This window comes from Chaetodon auriga, chromosome 19, assembly GCF_051107435.1.
Source record: "Chaetodon auriga isolate fChaAug3 chromosome 19, fChaAug3.hap1, whole genome shotgun sequence".
NCBI classification, from domain to species: Eukaryota; Metazoa; Chordata; class Actinopteri; order Chaetodontiformes; family Chaetodontidae; genus Chaetodon; species Chaetodon auriga.
Window position 1 is genome coordinate 23,117,350 of NC_135092.1, and position 13,307 is coordinate 23,130,656.

The window sequence follows — 13,307 nt, forward strand, 5'->3', positions numbered from 1 at the left end:
GAGTAGATGTGACCAAAGTTAAGAAATCACCTTGTGGGTTTTTGGTGGCTGATCATGTAAATATTTGTTCAGGGAAAAACCTTCTGAACGATGAAGTTCAATAGAAGAAAGACCAGGTTTATGATAAGTTACACACAAGGCCTCTGATTAGGACTCCGTCCTTGACTGCACCACCATATGTGGATATGTGACCTGAAAATAGGCTCTTTCCTCATCAGTCTGGCCGAAACTAAGCCGGCCTGTGATAAATGGGACAGCAGCAGGAGTGAAACATTAATCGCAGGTCGATCGAAGCTGCACTCTGTCATGTTTTGTACCGCTGAGCTCTCATCGGTACGTTCTGAACTGAAGCTGACCAGACGTGTGCTGCGAACAAAAAGATTACGTTTGACCTCATACAGCTCCAAAACACAGAAACACAGGAGAACTTCATTCAGCACCGCATGATGATTACTACATGCAAATCTTTGACTAATAAAGAGGACAATGAAGAGCAGCCACATTCAGATCTTGAAACAACTGTTGGATACCTTCAGAAAACTTTATCATGATTTCAGTATCTTTGGAAAACTGTATGTGTAAAATTGGAAAATGTGGAAGTGAGCACAAAAAACAATGATGAATTTTCAGCTGATCCAAGAGGCTTTTTAAAGAGTTTACAGAGCTGAAGAAGAGGAGAATTTTCTCCAGATTTCATTCTTCAGTTCAGCACAAACATTCAACATCAACACATCTGGAGATACGAGCTTTTCACCCGACAGGAGGGAATCTGAACAGTAACTAAAGCTGTCAGCATTAGAAGTGTAATACTAATGGTGACTGTAGTAATACATTTTTTATCCTGTAGGGGGAAGTAATGCGCCCAGTAACGTCCAAGATAAACCTCAGCATGAAGGAGAAGAAGGTGAAGGGCGCACCAACCACCGCGCATGCGCTGAGCCTCGCCTTGCCTGGCCCTGACGTCATCGTAGACTCCTGGTCGGGAAGCAGGATGTGACTGATGTCAGCCAGCGAGCAGGAAACGGATGATTTTAACGGTGAACGCTGCGGAATATAATCATACAGTCGTCTGGACAGAACACTGAACGTCTTCATTTCCGCTGAAAGCAGCAAAAACAAACAGATAAATCACGGTAAGAGTCAACGCGGCAGTGACGTTTCTGCTCTTATTGTGCTAGCCAAAACGAGCTAGCTGTGATGTTAACGTAACACAGCTAGCTGACGTGACTGAGCTGCGTGTCTGGGCGTAGAACGAGCTACTGGCTATGTCAGATGTCCCGTAAACAGACACCTGAGACAGTATTTAAATTTTAACTCTGAATGAGCGCTTTAATGTACTGATGTTTGTCTCCGTGAGCTCTCCAAGCTGTGACGGTGTGTCTGTTATCTGTTCCCGTCGTATTTCCATGGACACGTCTAACAACAGACGCAGCTGTCTGTATCCTCTCTGATGTCACTCATCACAGCACATGACCAATAATTCAGTCGCTGAAGCCCCCCCCCCCCCCCCCCCCCGTCTGATCACGTGTTCAGATACGACACTTAAAACAGGTAAAACACTGATTTAAGTTACACTGAATGTCCACAGCTATGACATGAAAGTCCGATTATCCTCCATGAGATCAGGATATGTTCTGGAAGCCGTTTTTAAAGGGGCACAGGGAGGACTGCTGGGCTTAACCCGAACCCGAACCCCGAGGATCAGATGCCTCTAGTGGCTCTGGAACAGATTCCAAATTTTGACAAAATAATCATGGTGATAGTGATGTCATTGTGATGTCATCGTGATGTAACCAGGGTCTTCACACCTGAGGAGAACGGTCCAGCTGCAGACCTCATGTGTGAGGAAAGATGGGCCCTCAGACGTGGGACGTCACTTTCTTTAGCGGCCTTTTTAAATGATTTTTAATTTTACTGGATATGAAAATGTTCACATTTCTCTGCTTAAGATTTTAAGTCGTGTCAACTACGACATGTGTATCTGATAAATAAAACAAGCTAATTATTCTTTCTTTAGTGCGTTGGCTCTGAAAGAAATACACTGCTAAATGACCGAAAATCACAACATCAATGTTCGCCTGCTAGAGGAGCTAATGTTAGCCTGCTGGAGGAGCTAACATCAGTGTTAGCCTGCTGGAGGAGCTAGTATTGACGTTAGCCTGCTGGAGGAGCTAACATCAGTGTTAGCCTGCTGGAGGAGCTAATATTGACGTTAGCCTGCTGGAGGAGCTAACATCAGTGTTAGCCTGCTGGAGGAGCTAATATTGACGTTAGCCTGCTGGAGGAGCTAACATCAGTGTTAGCCTGCTGGAGGAGCTAATATTGACGTTAGCCTGCTGGAGGAGCTAACATCAGTGTTAGCCTGCTGGAGGAGCTAATATTGACGTTAGCCTGCTGGAGGAGCTAACATCAGTGTTAGCCTGCTGGAGGAGCTAATATTGACGTTAGCCTGCTGGAGGAGCTAACATCAGTGTTAGCCTGCTGGAGGAGCTAATATTGACGTTAGCCTGCTGGAGGAGCTAACATCAGTGTTAGCCTGCTGGAGGAGCTAATATTGACGTTAGCCTGCTGGAGGAGCTAACATCAGTGTTAGCCTGCTAGAGGAGCTAATATTGATGTTAGCCTGGTGGAGGAGCTAGCAGTGACATCAAACATAGAAGCTGAAATACATATTTTGCAGTATTTTTTAATGCCTTCATCCTTACGAGTTTCCTCTTTGGACCAATCCCAGCCAAGCTGAGCTGGAATGAAAATGCTGCTGTTCCAGTTTGAATGTGAACTGTGGTGACTGCTTTGAACCTTTCTGGTCAAACAAGCTTCTGCTGGATCAAACTGAAGGCAAACATCAGGACAAGATGCACGTTGTGCTGAAGGTTTGGCGCCATTTTGATTTATTAGAGCAGCGGTTGGATCTCACAGATCTTCATCAGCTGTTGCCTGATTTTGGCCTGATTTTGGCTTTGAATGGTCTTGTTGCCATAGACACGGGCCCCATCCCCCATGTGGAATAGTACAAAAGAGCCTTTCATGGTTTACAGGTCAGCATGCTTCTGTTGGACGGTCCATGTCTTCAGTGCGGGTGAAGAGTAGCGCTGTGTCTGTGTCAGCTGCCCTCTTCATCTGCTGGACACTTTGGAAACGTTGGTCGTCGCCGTCCACCAGCGGCCTGGAGCTGTTCCAGCTGGTTGTGTTCATAGTTCTATGTTGTGATCTCAGCTTCATTGTCAATGAAATGAAAGAACCTAAATACAGTTTGAATGAATGGATGAATGGATGAACCCTGCCTGAACATCATTCTGTTGTGGACATCTCCCCAGGATCTGCTGTCCGCCCGTCCATCGTCCCCGTCGACGTGTTGAAGTGGAGCTTGGCGTCCTGCAGCTTCCTGTGGGCCGGCTGAGCGCAGCGGGATGAGCGGGGCTGCTCTGGGTATCGAGATCGTGGTGGTGTTTTTCCTGGCGCTGTTCCTGCTGCACCGATATGGAGACTTCAGGAAGCAGCAGCGCATGGTGCTGTTTGGCACGCTGCTGGCCTGGTATCTGTGCTTCCTCATCGTCTTCATTTTACCTCTGGACGTCAGCACGGTCAGCGAGCGCACACGACACAGTTTGTCCTTCAAAGCGCAGAAACGCGACAAAAACCTGAACGCTGCCTTCTCTTTGCTCTCCTTACAGACCATCTACAAGCAATGCAAGATAGACCACGAGAAGCCCGTCTCCGTCCCCACCGCCAGCCCGTCAGCAGCCAATAACACCACAGCAAATGCGTCTGTCACACCCACTAAAAGGTCAGTGTTCAACAGCTGTGTCAGGGCGGAGCTGAAGGAGCTTGTTTGGTCAGGTTATTGAACTATACACACACACACACACACACACACACACACAATCTTCAGAGTCAGAATGAATCCAACGTCAGCTGAGCTCAGTCGCCTCGTTATCAGTGTAATCGCTGACGACCTCGTTGGTTGAACGTGTGGCCTTTGCCGTGTGCAGTGCAGCAGTGACAGAGCGCCCCCTGTGGACCAGCTGACTGCAGACACTGTACGTACTGTGGTGTGTCACGCTCCTACCTTTTCTTCTTCTTCTGCTCTCTCGTAGTGCACCGAAGCCTTGCTACAAGCCGTGGAGCTACATCCCCGATGGTATCATGCCGGTGTTCTGGAGGGTGGTGTACTGGACGTCTCAGTGTCTCACCTGGTCCGTATGAGTGGAGGAGCGTGTGCTTTGTTGTGTGAAATCATGGCCGTGATGATGTCTGAAGGTCTGATTTGTGTTTTCAGGCTGCTGCTTCCCTTCATGCAGTCGTACGCTCGCTCTGGAGGCTTCTCCATCACCGGGAAGATCAAAACGGCGCTGATCGAGAACGCCATCTATTACGGGACCTACCTGCTCATCTTCGGCTCTCTGCTCATATACGTGGCTGTTCACCCAGAGTGGCACCTGTCCTGGTGAGTGGACCCATCAGGACGGTTCTCCTCATGTTGATGTCCCTGTCCAGACGTCTGCTGGTGCACCTGAACCTTCTCTGATGGATAAAGAGCTTCATTTTATTTCAGTTTGTCATCAACGTCGTCGTTTAATGTGTCAGTCAGTGTGTTTACACGCACGCTGAGTCTCAGCTTCACCTGTGGGATGTGCAACACACACTCTGAAGTGTGACCTCATCAGGTGTAGACAGGCTGTTTGGGCAGGTTCACACCTGCAGAGAGGCTTCGGGGGAGGACATGGCATCCCTCTACATGACAGCACTTTGCTTTCATTCTGCCGTGTGATTCAGGTACGAGCTGCAGACCATCGGCATCACGGCGGCGAACACCTGGGGCCTGTTCCTGCTGGTGCTGCTGCTCGGTTACGGTCTGGTAGAAATCCCTCGTTCCTACTGGAACGCCTCTCGACACGGACACTTGCTCATCAAGACGTACTTCAAGGCGTCCAAGCTAATGACGGAGAAGGCGGATGCGGAGGAGAACCTGGAGGACGTCATGGAGGTGAGCGTGGGACGGGGGCTGTGGCTCAGGGGGTAGAGCGGTCGACCACCAATCAGGAGGTCAGTGGCTCGATCCCTGGCCTCAGCAGTCCACGTGCCGAAGTATCCTTGAGCAAGATACTGAACCCCGAAAACTGCCCCCGATGCTGCGCCATCGGTGTGTGAGTTGATGTGTACGTGGCCTTGGATCAAAGCTTCTGAAATGACTGAACAGTGAACACGTTTGACGCGTGTAGCACGTGTAACACATGTAACACATGTAACACGTTTAGCTCATGTTCACTGTGACGTCTGCTCTGATGCAGGAGGTGAGAAAAGTCAGTGAATCCATCAAGTACAACCACCCACTGAGGAAGTACATCGACACCATCCTCAGAAAAGTAAGTGCAATGAATCAGCAGGCAGCACCAGGTACAGATCAGACACCGCCGATCACATCCATTGATCCACTTGTCCCCTCAGTGCCCGGTGGACTACCAGGAGAAGATGGGCAGGAACATGGACGACTACGAGGACTTTGACGACAAACAGAACACCTATCCCAGCGAGAAGAGCCTGGTGAAGCTTCACAAACAGGTGACGGGATGGGGGGGCTTTAAGATGAGAGACGAGATAAGATAAGACTAAGATAAGGTAAGACTAAGACAAGATAGGGGAAATTCGGGACACATAGAAGAGAAGAAAATACAGAAAACAAAGAAAATGTGTACATTTTTTGTAAAAAAAAAAAAAAAAAAAAAAAGTGAAAAATCATGTTTCTCATGGAAAAAATGTAAATTACACATGAAAGATGATTAAGAGCAGCGTTCTTCATCACTGCTCGTCCTGCGGCTGAGGCAGCGTGAGACACCTGGACCCTCGTCCCCCTCGTGTTGAGACAATTACAAACCGCCGTGTGTGTGTCTGTGTGTGTGTGTGTCTGTCTCTCTCTCTCCAGGTCATCTATGCGGTTCAGAGACACAACAGGACTCGTGTCCAGTGGCAGATCCTCCTGCAGCAGGCCGTCCATCTGGAGGATGTCGCCAAGAATGAGACCAGTTCAAGCCACCAGTTTGTCCACAGCTTCCCGTCCTCTGAGCCGGCGAGCTGGTTCAGCAGATACGTGTACACGCCGACTGTAGGTGGGTCTGACTGCAGGGCCGCCAGGAGGACACTGTCCCTTCACACACAGACACACACACACACACACATAGCCTTCACGGTCATAGACACTGGTGTCTGTCTGTTGTCTGCTGGTCCACTTGCAGCTCTTTGACTTTCTGTAGATGAACTCTGTCACAGAGCTGCTGCAGCTTGAGACACATCGAGAGCTTCAGAGGAGATTCTCTCTAAACTCCACCCTGTCTCTGTCTCTGTCTCTGTCTGTCTCTGTCTCTGCGTGGTCTCACAGAGTGGTACTGGGAGTGTCTCCTGAAGCGCTGGTTCTACCGGCTGCTGTCGGTGGTCCTGACTCTGTTCAGCGTGGCCGTCGTCTGGTCTGAGTGCACCTTCTTCAGCACCCGGCCCGTCCTCTCGCTGTTCGCCGTCTTCATCCAGCTGGCCGAAAGAGACTACAACTACCTGTACATCGAGGTGAGACGCGCTGTCACCTGACACCTGTATTCTTCTTCCTCTTCTTTACAGCTCAGATAGAAAGTGTGTAGTTAATCCAGTTAATCTGACTGGTTTGTGATGACACTTCTGTCCACCAGATGGCGTGCTTCATCACCATCTTCTTCCTGTGCACCTGCGTTTACTCCACCGTGTTCCGCATTCGTGTTTTCAACTACTACTACCTGGCCTCCCATCACCAGACCGACGCTTACAGCCTTCAGTTCAGCGGCATGTGAGTCTCACCGAGCAGCAAAACTTCAGGAAATCGACGTTACTTGCAAATTTTAACAGATGAAAGATAAGTTACGTTTGAAAGTAAATGAGAGACAGTGAAGAGTTCGGTGAGGTTTATGGATTATGGGCTTGGCTTTGTTCTTGTTGAACTAAAGAGAAACTCTGGATCAATGAGGTGATCTCAAACCAGACGTGTGAACTAAAGGGAGTCCACCTCGTGTCTGATGACTACAGACTCTGGGTCCTTGTTGTTGTAGTTTGTGTTTGATGATCACACACCTGACGAAGGACGTGTGATGTCACCTGCAGGCTGTTCTGTCGGCTGACGCCTCCTCTGTGTCTGAACTTCCTGGGTTTGATCCACATGGACTCGGCCATCTCCCACCAGCAGAAGGAGCAGACTGCTTACACATCCGTAAAGTCCTTCAGCACCACAGAACACCTGCTGTGCAGCGTCAGGTGTGAGCGCACCTGTCTGACTGTCTGTTGTTTTTCAGATCATGGGATCGATGCGCGTCCTCTCTTTTATTGCTAACGGCTTCTACATCTACTACCCCATGCTGATCGTGATCCTCTGCATCGCCACCTACTTCAGGTGAGACGCCTCCGCTGCCTCTGTGTTCAGACCAGCAGCTCTCTGACTGTTTACCTGCACAGGTGTGAGGACAGGGACAGAAAACTCAAACGTGGCTGTTTTCATGAATTGTTTAGGTCATTGGTGTGATCAGATGTAGTGTCTGGAGAAGATGTGAAGCAATAACTGAAGAATGTTTGAAATGTAACTAAAACAGGAGACGTTCTTTGAACTGGCATCAGAAAATAGCTTCATGGGGTTGAAAGTCCACTGTTGAGGATTTAGTGCCATCTGGTGGTGAGTTTACAGACTACAGCCAACTGAACAGAACATCTGGTGGCCAGCAAACACATGAATAACACAGAAGTCTCTCTGGAGTCAGAGTTTGGTTTGTGCCCTCTGGGCTCCTGTAGACAATGGTGGACTCTGTGGATATAAAGAGCTCATTGACTCAACTCCTCCCTCAGTCTGGGGACTCGCTGCCTGAACCTTCTGGGCTTCCAGCAGTTTGTGGGTGACAGTGAAATGACCTCTGACCTGATCGACGAGGGCAAGGAGCTGATCCGAAGGGGTAACACCAGCACTCCTGCTAACAGTCACTGTGATGCAGCTCAGGACGACTTCCAGCAAACTTAAACGTTACTCTTCTTCTTACAGAGAAAAGGAAGCGACAAAGGATTGAAGATGGCGAGAACAGACGAAGAGTGAGTGAAAACAAACTGCTGCTGAATCCTCATTTAAAGCTAAAATCACTGACAGAGCAGAGCAGGTACATCCACGAGGACACCGCTAACAGGAGCTGCTGCTAACAGGAGCTGCTGCTAACAGGAGCTGCTGCTAACAGGAGCTGCTGCTAACAGGAGCTGCTGCTAACAGGAGCTGCTGCTAACAGGAGCTGCTAACAGGAGCTGCTGCTGACAGGAGCTGCTGCTAACAGGAGCTGCTAACAGGAGCTGCTGCTAACAGGAGCTGCTAACAGGAGCTGCTGCTAACAGGAGCTGCTAACAGGAGCTGCTGCTAACAGGAGCTGCTGCTAACAGGAGCTGCTAAGAGCTAAATCAGCAGACTGAATTGAGACACTGACTCAGTGTGAACAAACTTAAAGAAGCTGTAAAGAGAAGAGCAGCACGACCTGCAGCTGACATCACAACAACACACTGAATGAGCTTCAGCTGCACCTGTGAATACAAGGTGTGTGTCTGTCGGTCAGTGTGACGCTGACGTGTGTGTGTGTGTGTGTGTGTGTGCGTGCGCGCGCATGTGTGTACGTACATATGTGTTGCAGGAGTGGAAGGAGCGCTATGGAAACCCAAGAGAAGACTACACTACGAGAAACAGGAGCAGTCATGAGATGAAGGAGACCAGTTATTCAGACACCGTGACCTCGAGCAACAACAGACGTAAGTTGACCGACAGCCGACCGCCGAGCTTCATCATGTCTCTGTGTCCACAGCCTGTGGACAGAGTCTCTCCACAGGAAGTCTCTCTGTGGACAGAGTTTCTGTGTCCACGCTCGACTGTCACTAACACATAAAGTTGTTGTTTGTTGAACAGAAGCTAAATATTCTCGTTCTGGGAGTCGAGCGGAGAGAGACTGCATCGAGCTGCTGCAGGACGCCGAGCCTTTAGACTTCAACGCTGATTCTCTGACAGACGATCCTCTGGACGCAGAGTCTGGCAGGTAAACACCTCCTCCTCAGCTGGCTCAGCCACAGGAAGTCTCTACTGAGCATGCTCTGTGGGCCCACGGTTGACAGCACTGATCACTCTGAAAGGAGCTGAAGCGTCCTCTCTCTGTTCTCACTGGAGGCCACTTCCTGTCTGAGTTCCTTAAAATGATGCTTCACCTGTGCAGGCAGCGTTCAGTAACACTCTGTGTGTGTGCGTGCGTGTGTCTCCTCTTTCAGACATGCGGGAGGACGCTATCTGTCCATGTCGTCGTCTCGGAGCCGAATATTTGACGACGTCTGACGGGGAGGAGAAATGTGAAGTGGAGCCGTAAACGGAGCACACCTGAACGTCACTGTCTACAGGAAGTGAATGTACCACATGACCTCATCTCACAGCTCCCAGGATGCATGGTAATCAAAAAACAGGTCACATGTCCATGAAGTCCTCATAAACTCTTTGCATCAGGTTTCATGTCCAGCTGATCGGACACACTTTGGAGGGAATATTAATGCTGTTAAAGGTCCACGAAGGTCTGGACTGATGCTGGTCCTGGTCCGGGTCCTGGTCCTTGTCCTGGTCAAGTCCAGATCCCCCTCCCTTTTGTCTGATGGCAGGACTTCTGACTGTCTGAGCATGACTGAGTCACTTGATGAGAGGTTCAGTGAAGGTCTGCATGTGGACTTTATTTATTGCGTTCTTGTTTATTTATGTGTCTGTCGTTGATGAACCTGATCGATGAGTTTGACGAGCTGCTGCTTCAACGCTTCGCTCATCTCATTCTCACCCTGTACCAAGTGTGACAGAACGTAGCAGCTCTCACATGGAAGCAAACAACAGCTGAACTCATCCGAATCTATGAAGCAGCTGAGGTCCATCGCTGCTGAGAATAAAAGCATCGCTGCATTTAAAGGCTTTTATTTTGAAAACCTGATTTCTGTGTTTGAATGTCTGACTGATTCATTAATGAGCCCATCGCTGTGTTTAAGATGAAGAGTTCAAACTAAAAGGCTGCTGAGCATCATCATCCTCTCATATTTGAGGCAGATCGGGAAACATGTGACTGGCAGGGTGTAACCCTCAGCGGCCTCGATCAGAGCAGAGTGAACAAACACCTGTAACCGCGCCCACTGCTGATGTCACAGCCTGACGTGCACGTGAACGTCCGGTGGCATCCAGGTCATCCAGCTGAATTCAGTCAAACCACATCCTGTCAGTTTTCAAAATAAAACGCATGAACCGCTTCAAGTCTTTAGTCAAACAGGTTTGAGAAGAGTCCAGCTGTTCTTGGCCTCCATCAGGCCGCCATGTTACTGCACAGCGTGATGTCAGACACCATGTGACTTTTTTCTCCGTGGTGTGTTAAAATGATTTTTCAAACCGTCACTTTGAGGTGGAAATGCTGACAATGAGTGAAGTGAAGAAGAGGATTTTCTGTGTTTTAGCTCGTTCGTCAAAGCTGATTCAAACGTCTTCAGCCTCCATTTTCACCACATGAGCACTGCACGCCGACAGAAGGATAAGAAGAGAAGAAACGTCCAAACAAGGAGGAATAAAATCCAGAATCTGCTTAAAACTTCACAGATATGAATCAGTTCACAGCTTTAATGTTCAGTTTTCTTCCAAAATACAGAAAACAATGTTTTTTTAGTAAATTTACAAGAGTCAAAATGAAAAACTCATCATCTTTATTTGGTGGAAAAAAATCAATGACATGAGAAAGAAAACAGAAATGTTGTTTTTAGAGTTCCTGAGTGAAACTCGTTAGAAATATTCAGCATGAAAAACTTTTGTGGAAGAGTCGTTTCTGCGTTTCTGAGCCGAATCCGTCGGATTAGAGTTCTGCTGATTTGGCGCCTCCTCTGGTCACTGGTGGTAACAGCAGGAGGAAACAGAGCAGCTGGTGTTTCCAGAGCAACAGCAAACTCACATCATCGTAACCAAGGCGACTGTCTGTGATTGGCCCTTTCCCATCGTGTTAGCTCACGACCTGTGCTTTTATTGTGAAGGAGCAGCAGTAGGACACGTTTCCTGTGAAGAAGTGTGGATTCCCTGTAGGCATGGCGGACTCCGCCACTGACAGTGACAGCTGCTGTATGGAGCCACTGACAGGATGTAGATTTATTGATCGGCCGCTGTCAGAAGCGTCTGATTGGACGATTCCAGAGCAGCAGGATGTGAATGTGCGGCCTGAGCGGGGCTTTGGAAAACATTTTCGCCCAGCAGGTGTGATTTGGAGGGTTAGCATGTAGCGTTAGCTCTGCTGGCAGGTTCAGCCCAGCTCCTTTAATGAACTGAGAGTTGAGGAGAAACTGACCTGAGTTCAGTGACTGTTCGCGCCCTCATCGTGTCGCATGTGTGTACATATGCATGATATGTTTTCTATGACATGAGCTAACTGATGATGCGTTCAGGTGACTCTGTGTTGATCGTACCTCTCTCTCCTCACTCCTCTGATCATGTTGATGAAGTATTTGATCTCAGCACTTTTCTCTGTAATTATTGGTCTGTGTTATTTACAGTAGTAGATTATTACGAGATGCTGCCGGTTTCGTGTCAATAAAAATAATCAATGTGTTGCAGACAGTGTGGATCTGTTTATTACCAGAAACACAGTGAACAAATCATTTTAAAAGGAGTTTATGGTGTTTGTTAATGGTTCATTAATGCTTCTCACCTTCTGTTTGATACCATTCGATGTTTCTGTTGTGATAGAGAAAACATGAAAGCGTCCACCAGGTGTCAGTATAACGTCAGATCACGGGAGGTGGACTGATGGACGAGGACGAGGACGGTGAGACTGAATGAAGACTGAAGACACACACTCGTCCTTTGTGGTAGATTCATTTCTCAGATGACAGAAAAGATGAAATAAGTTGCAGTAGCTCAGAGACAAAGTCAGAACTCCAGGAGACTGACAGCGGTCCCTACGGCCCTCTTCTGGGCTCAGAACTTTGAAAAGGGACTTTAAAAACCAGAGCTCGGCCCTGTGAACCTCTAACTGTTTAAATGGATGTTCCTCAAGTTCTGCAGCTCCTCATCAACATGATCCAACCAGTTTTTGACATTAGTGAGTCTGTGGAGAGACTGGGATGATCTGCTGCCCTCTGTGTGATCTCTGAGCCAGACTGAGCCGGACTCTCAACCTCGGTCTGTGGGTGTTAAAGGAGTCCAAACTGATCCTGAATCAGCCTCTTCCTCCAAGACAGGTGTGTAAAAATGTGTGTCGCATCTAACCCTAACCCTTATGAAAGGTGTCCTGACGTGGTTTGCAGGTGAGGACAGTGTCCTGCTGTTGACTGAAGACTGGACATCACATCCCCAAAGAGTGGTCTTCAGGGGGGTTTCCAACAGTAACGTTACGGAGCTGACGTGTTGGATACACGTTGAAGTTTATTATGACAGAGGGACACAAAGGACAATGTGATCCAGTGGAAGTCCAGCGTGGATCTGGAAGTGTTTCCTTATCAAAGGGGGGCGCCGACAGATCTGAAGCAATGTTTCACTCTTACATCTTCACCTTGAAGGACGTTTGATCAGCTGATGTCTTTGCTGCCGGATGCTCGGCTGTGACGGCCTGGTGGGCCGTGGAGGCGGCCTGCAGGGTGGAGGCCTGGGTGGAGGCGATGGCCACTGATGACGAGTCAGAGGATGAAGCACGTGGTCATGGTCAGAACTGGACTCCAGCTGAGCTCCGCCTCGAGCTTTGAGTCTGGTAAATGTTTGTTTGGGCGTCCCGTCCCGGCGTGTCTGAAACAAGTCAGAATCTGCATCTTTACACAAATCAGTGAGGTGTTTTCAGGTGAGGTCATGTCAGAAAGGATCAGCAGCTCCTCACCTTCTGTCTGAGTCTGTTTCCTGACTGTTTAGCAAAGTCCACTTTTCCTTTCACTCTGGTCTTTGTATGACTCAGCTTTTTGTATATGAGAGTGTTTCTGTGAAATCATGTGACCACAGCATCCTCCCTGTGAGCTGCTATAAACCGCAGCCTCTGCTCAGCACCGGACAGCTGCAGGGAGCCGACACAGGTAGGATGAACCGGCTGCTTTCACCTGTTCACAGCAGGGATGGAGAGGAAAATGTCTTTGATGTAACGGATGAAGGTTGAATGAATGAAATCATGATTCATTAATTCATTCAGAGTCTGATCATTGGGATCGCTTCCTTTAAAGGAATGTTTTTCTCTTGTTTTACTGACTCAGTTCATTGAATGGAAGTCTTTTTTTTATTCTCTGTCCAGACAGACATTAGT

At 48.5% G+C, this 13,307-nt stretch overlaps 1 protein-coding gene across 1 annotated transcript; it reads left to right on the forward strand.

The window, feature by feature from the left end:
* Positions 1-901: 901 nt before the first annotated feature.
* Positions 902-11,641, forward strand: lmbrd2b (LMBR1 domain containing 2b). Its single transcript, XM_076757964.1, has 18 exons — positions 902-1,133; positions 3,318-3,584; positions 3,675-3,787; positions 4,098-4,196; positions 4,280-4,447; positions 4,777-4,987; positions 5,292-5,366; positions 5,449-5,562; positions 5,924-6,107; positions 6,377-6,558; positions 6,678-6,811; positions 7,123-7,228; positions 7,311-7,408; positions 7,855-7,958; positions 8,045-8,091; positions 8,673-8,787; positions 8,942-9,068; positions 9,295-11,641. Exons 2-18 carry the CDS (start codon positions 3,411-3,413, stop codon positions 9,356-9,358), a joined length of 2,115 nt encoding a protein of 704 aa, XP_076614079.1. The 5' UTR covers positions 902-1,133; positions 3,318-3,410; the 3' UTR covers positions 9,359-11,641.
* The last annotated feature ends 1,666 nt before the right edge of the window (positions 11,642-13,307 follow it).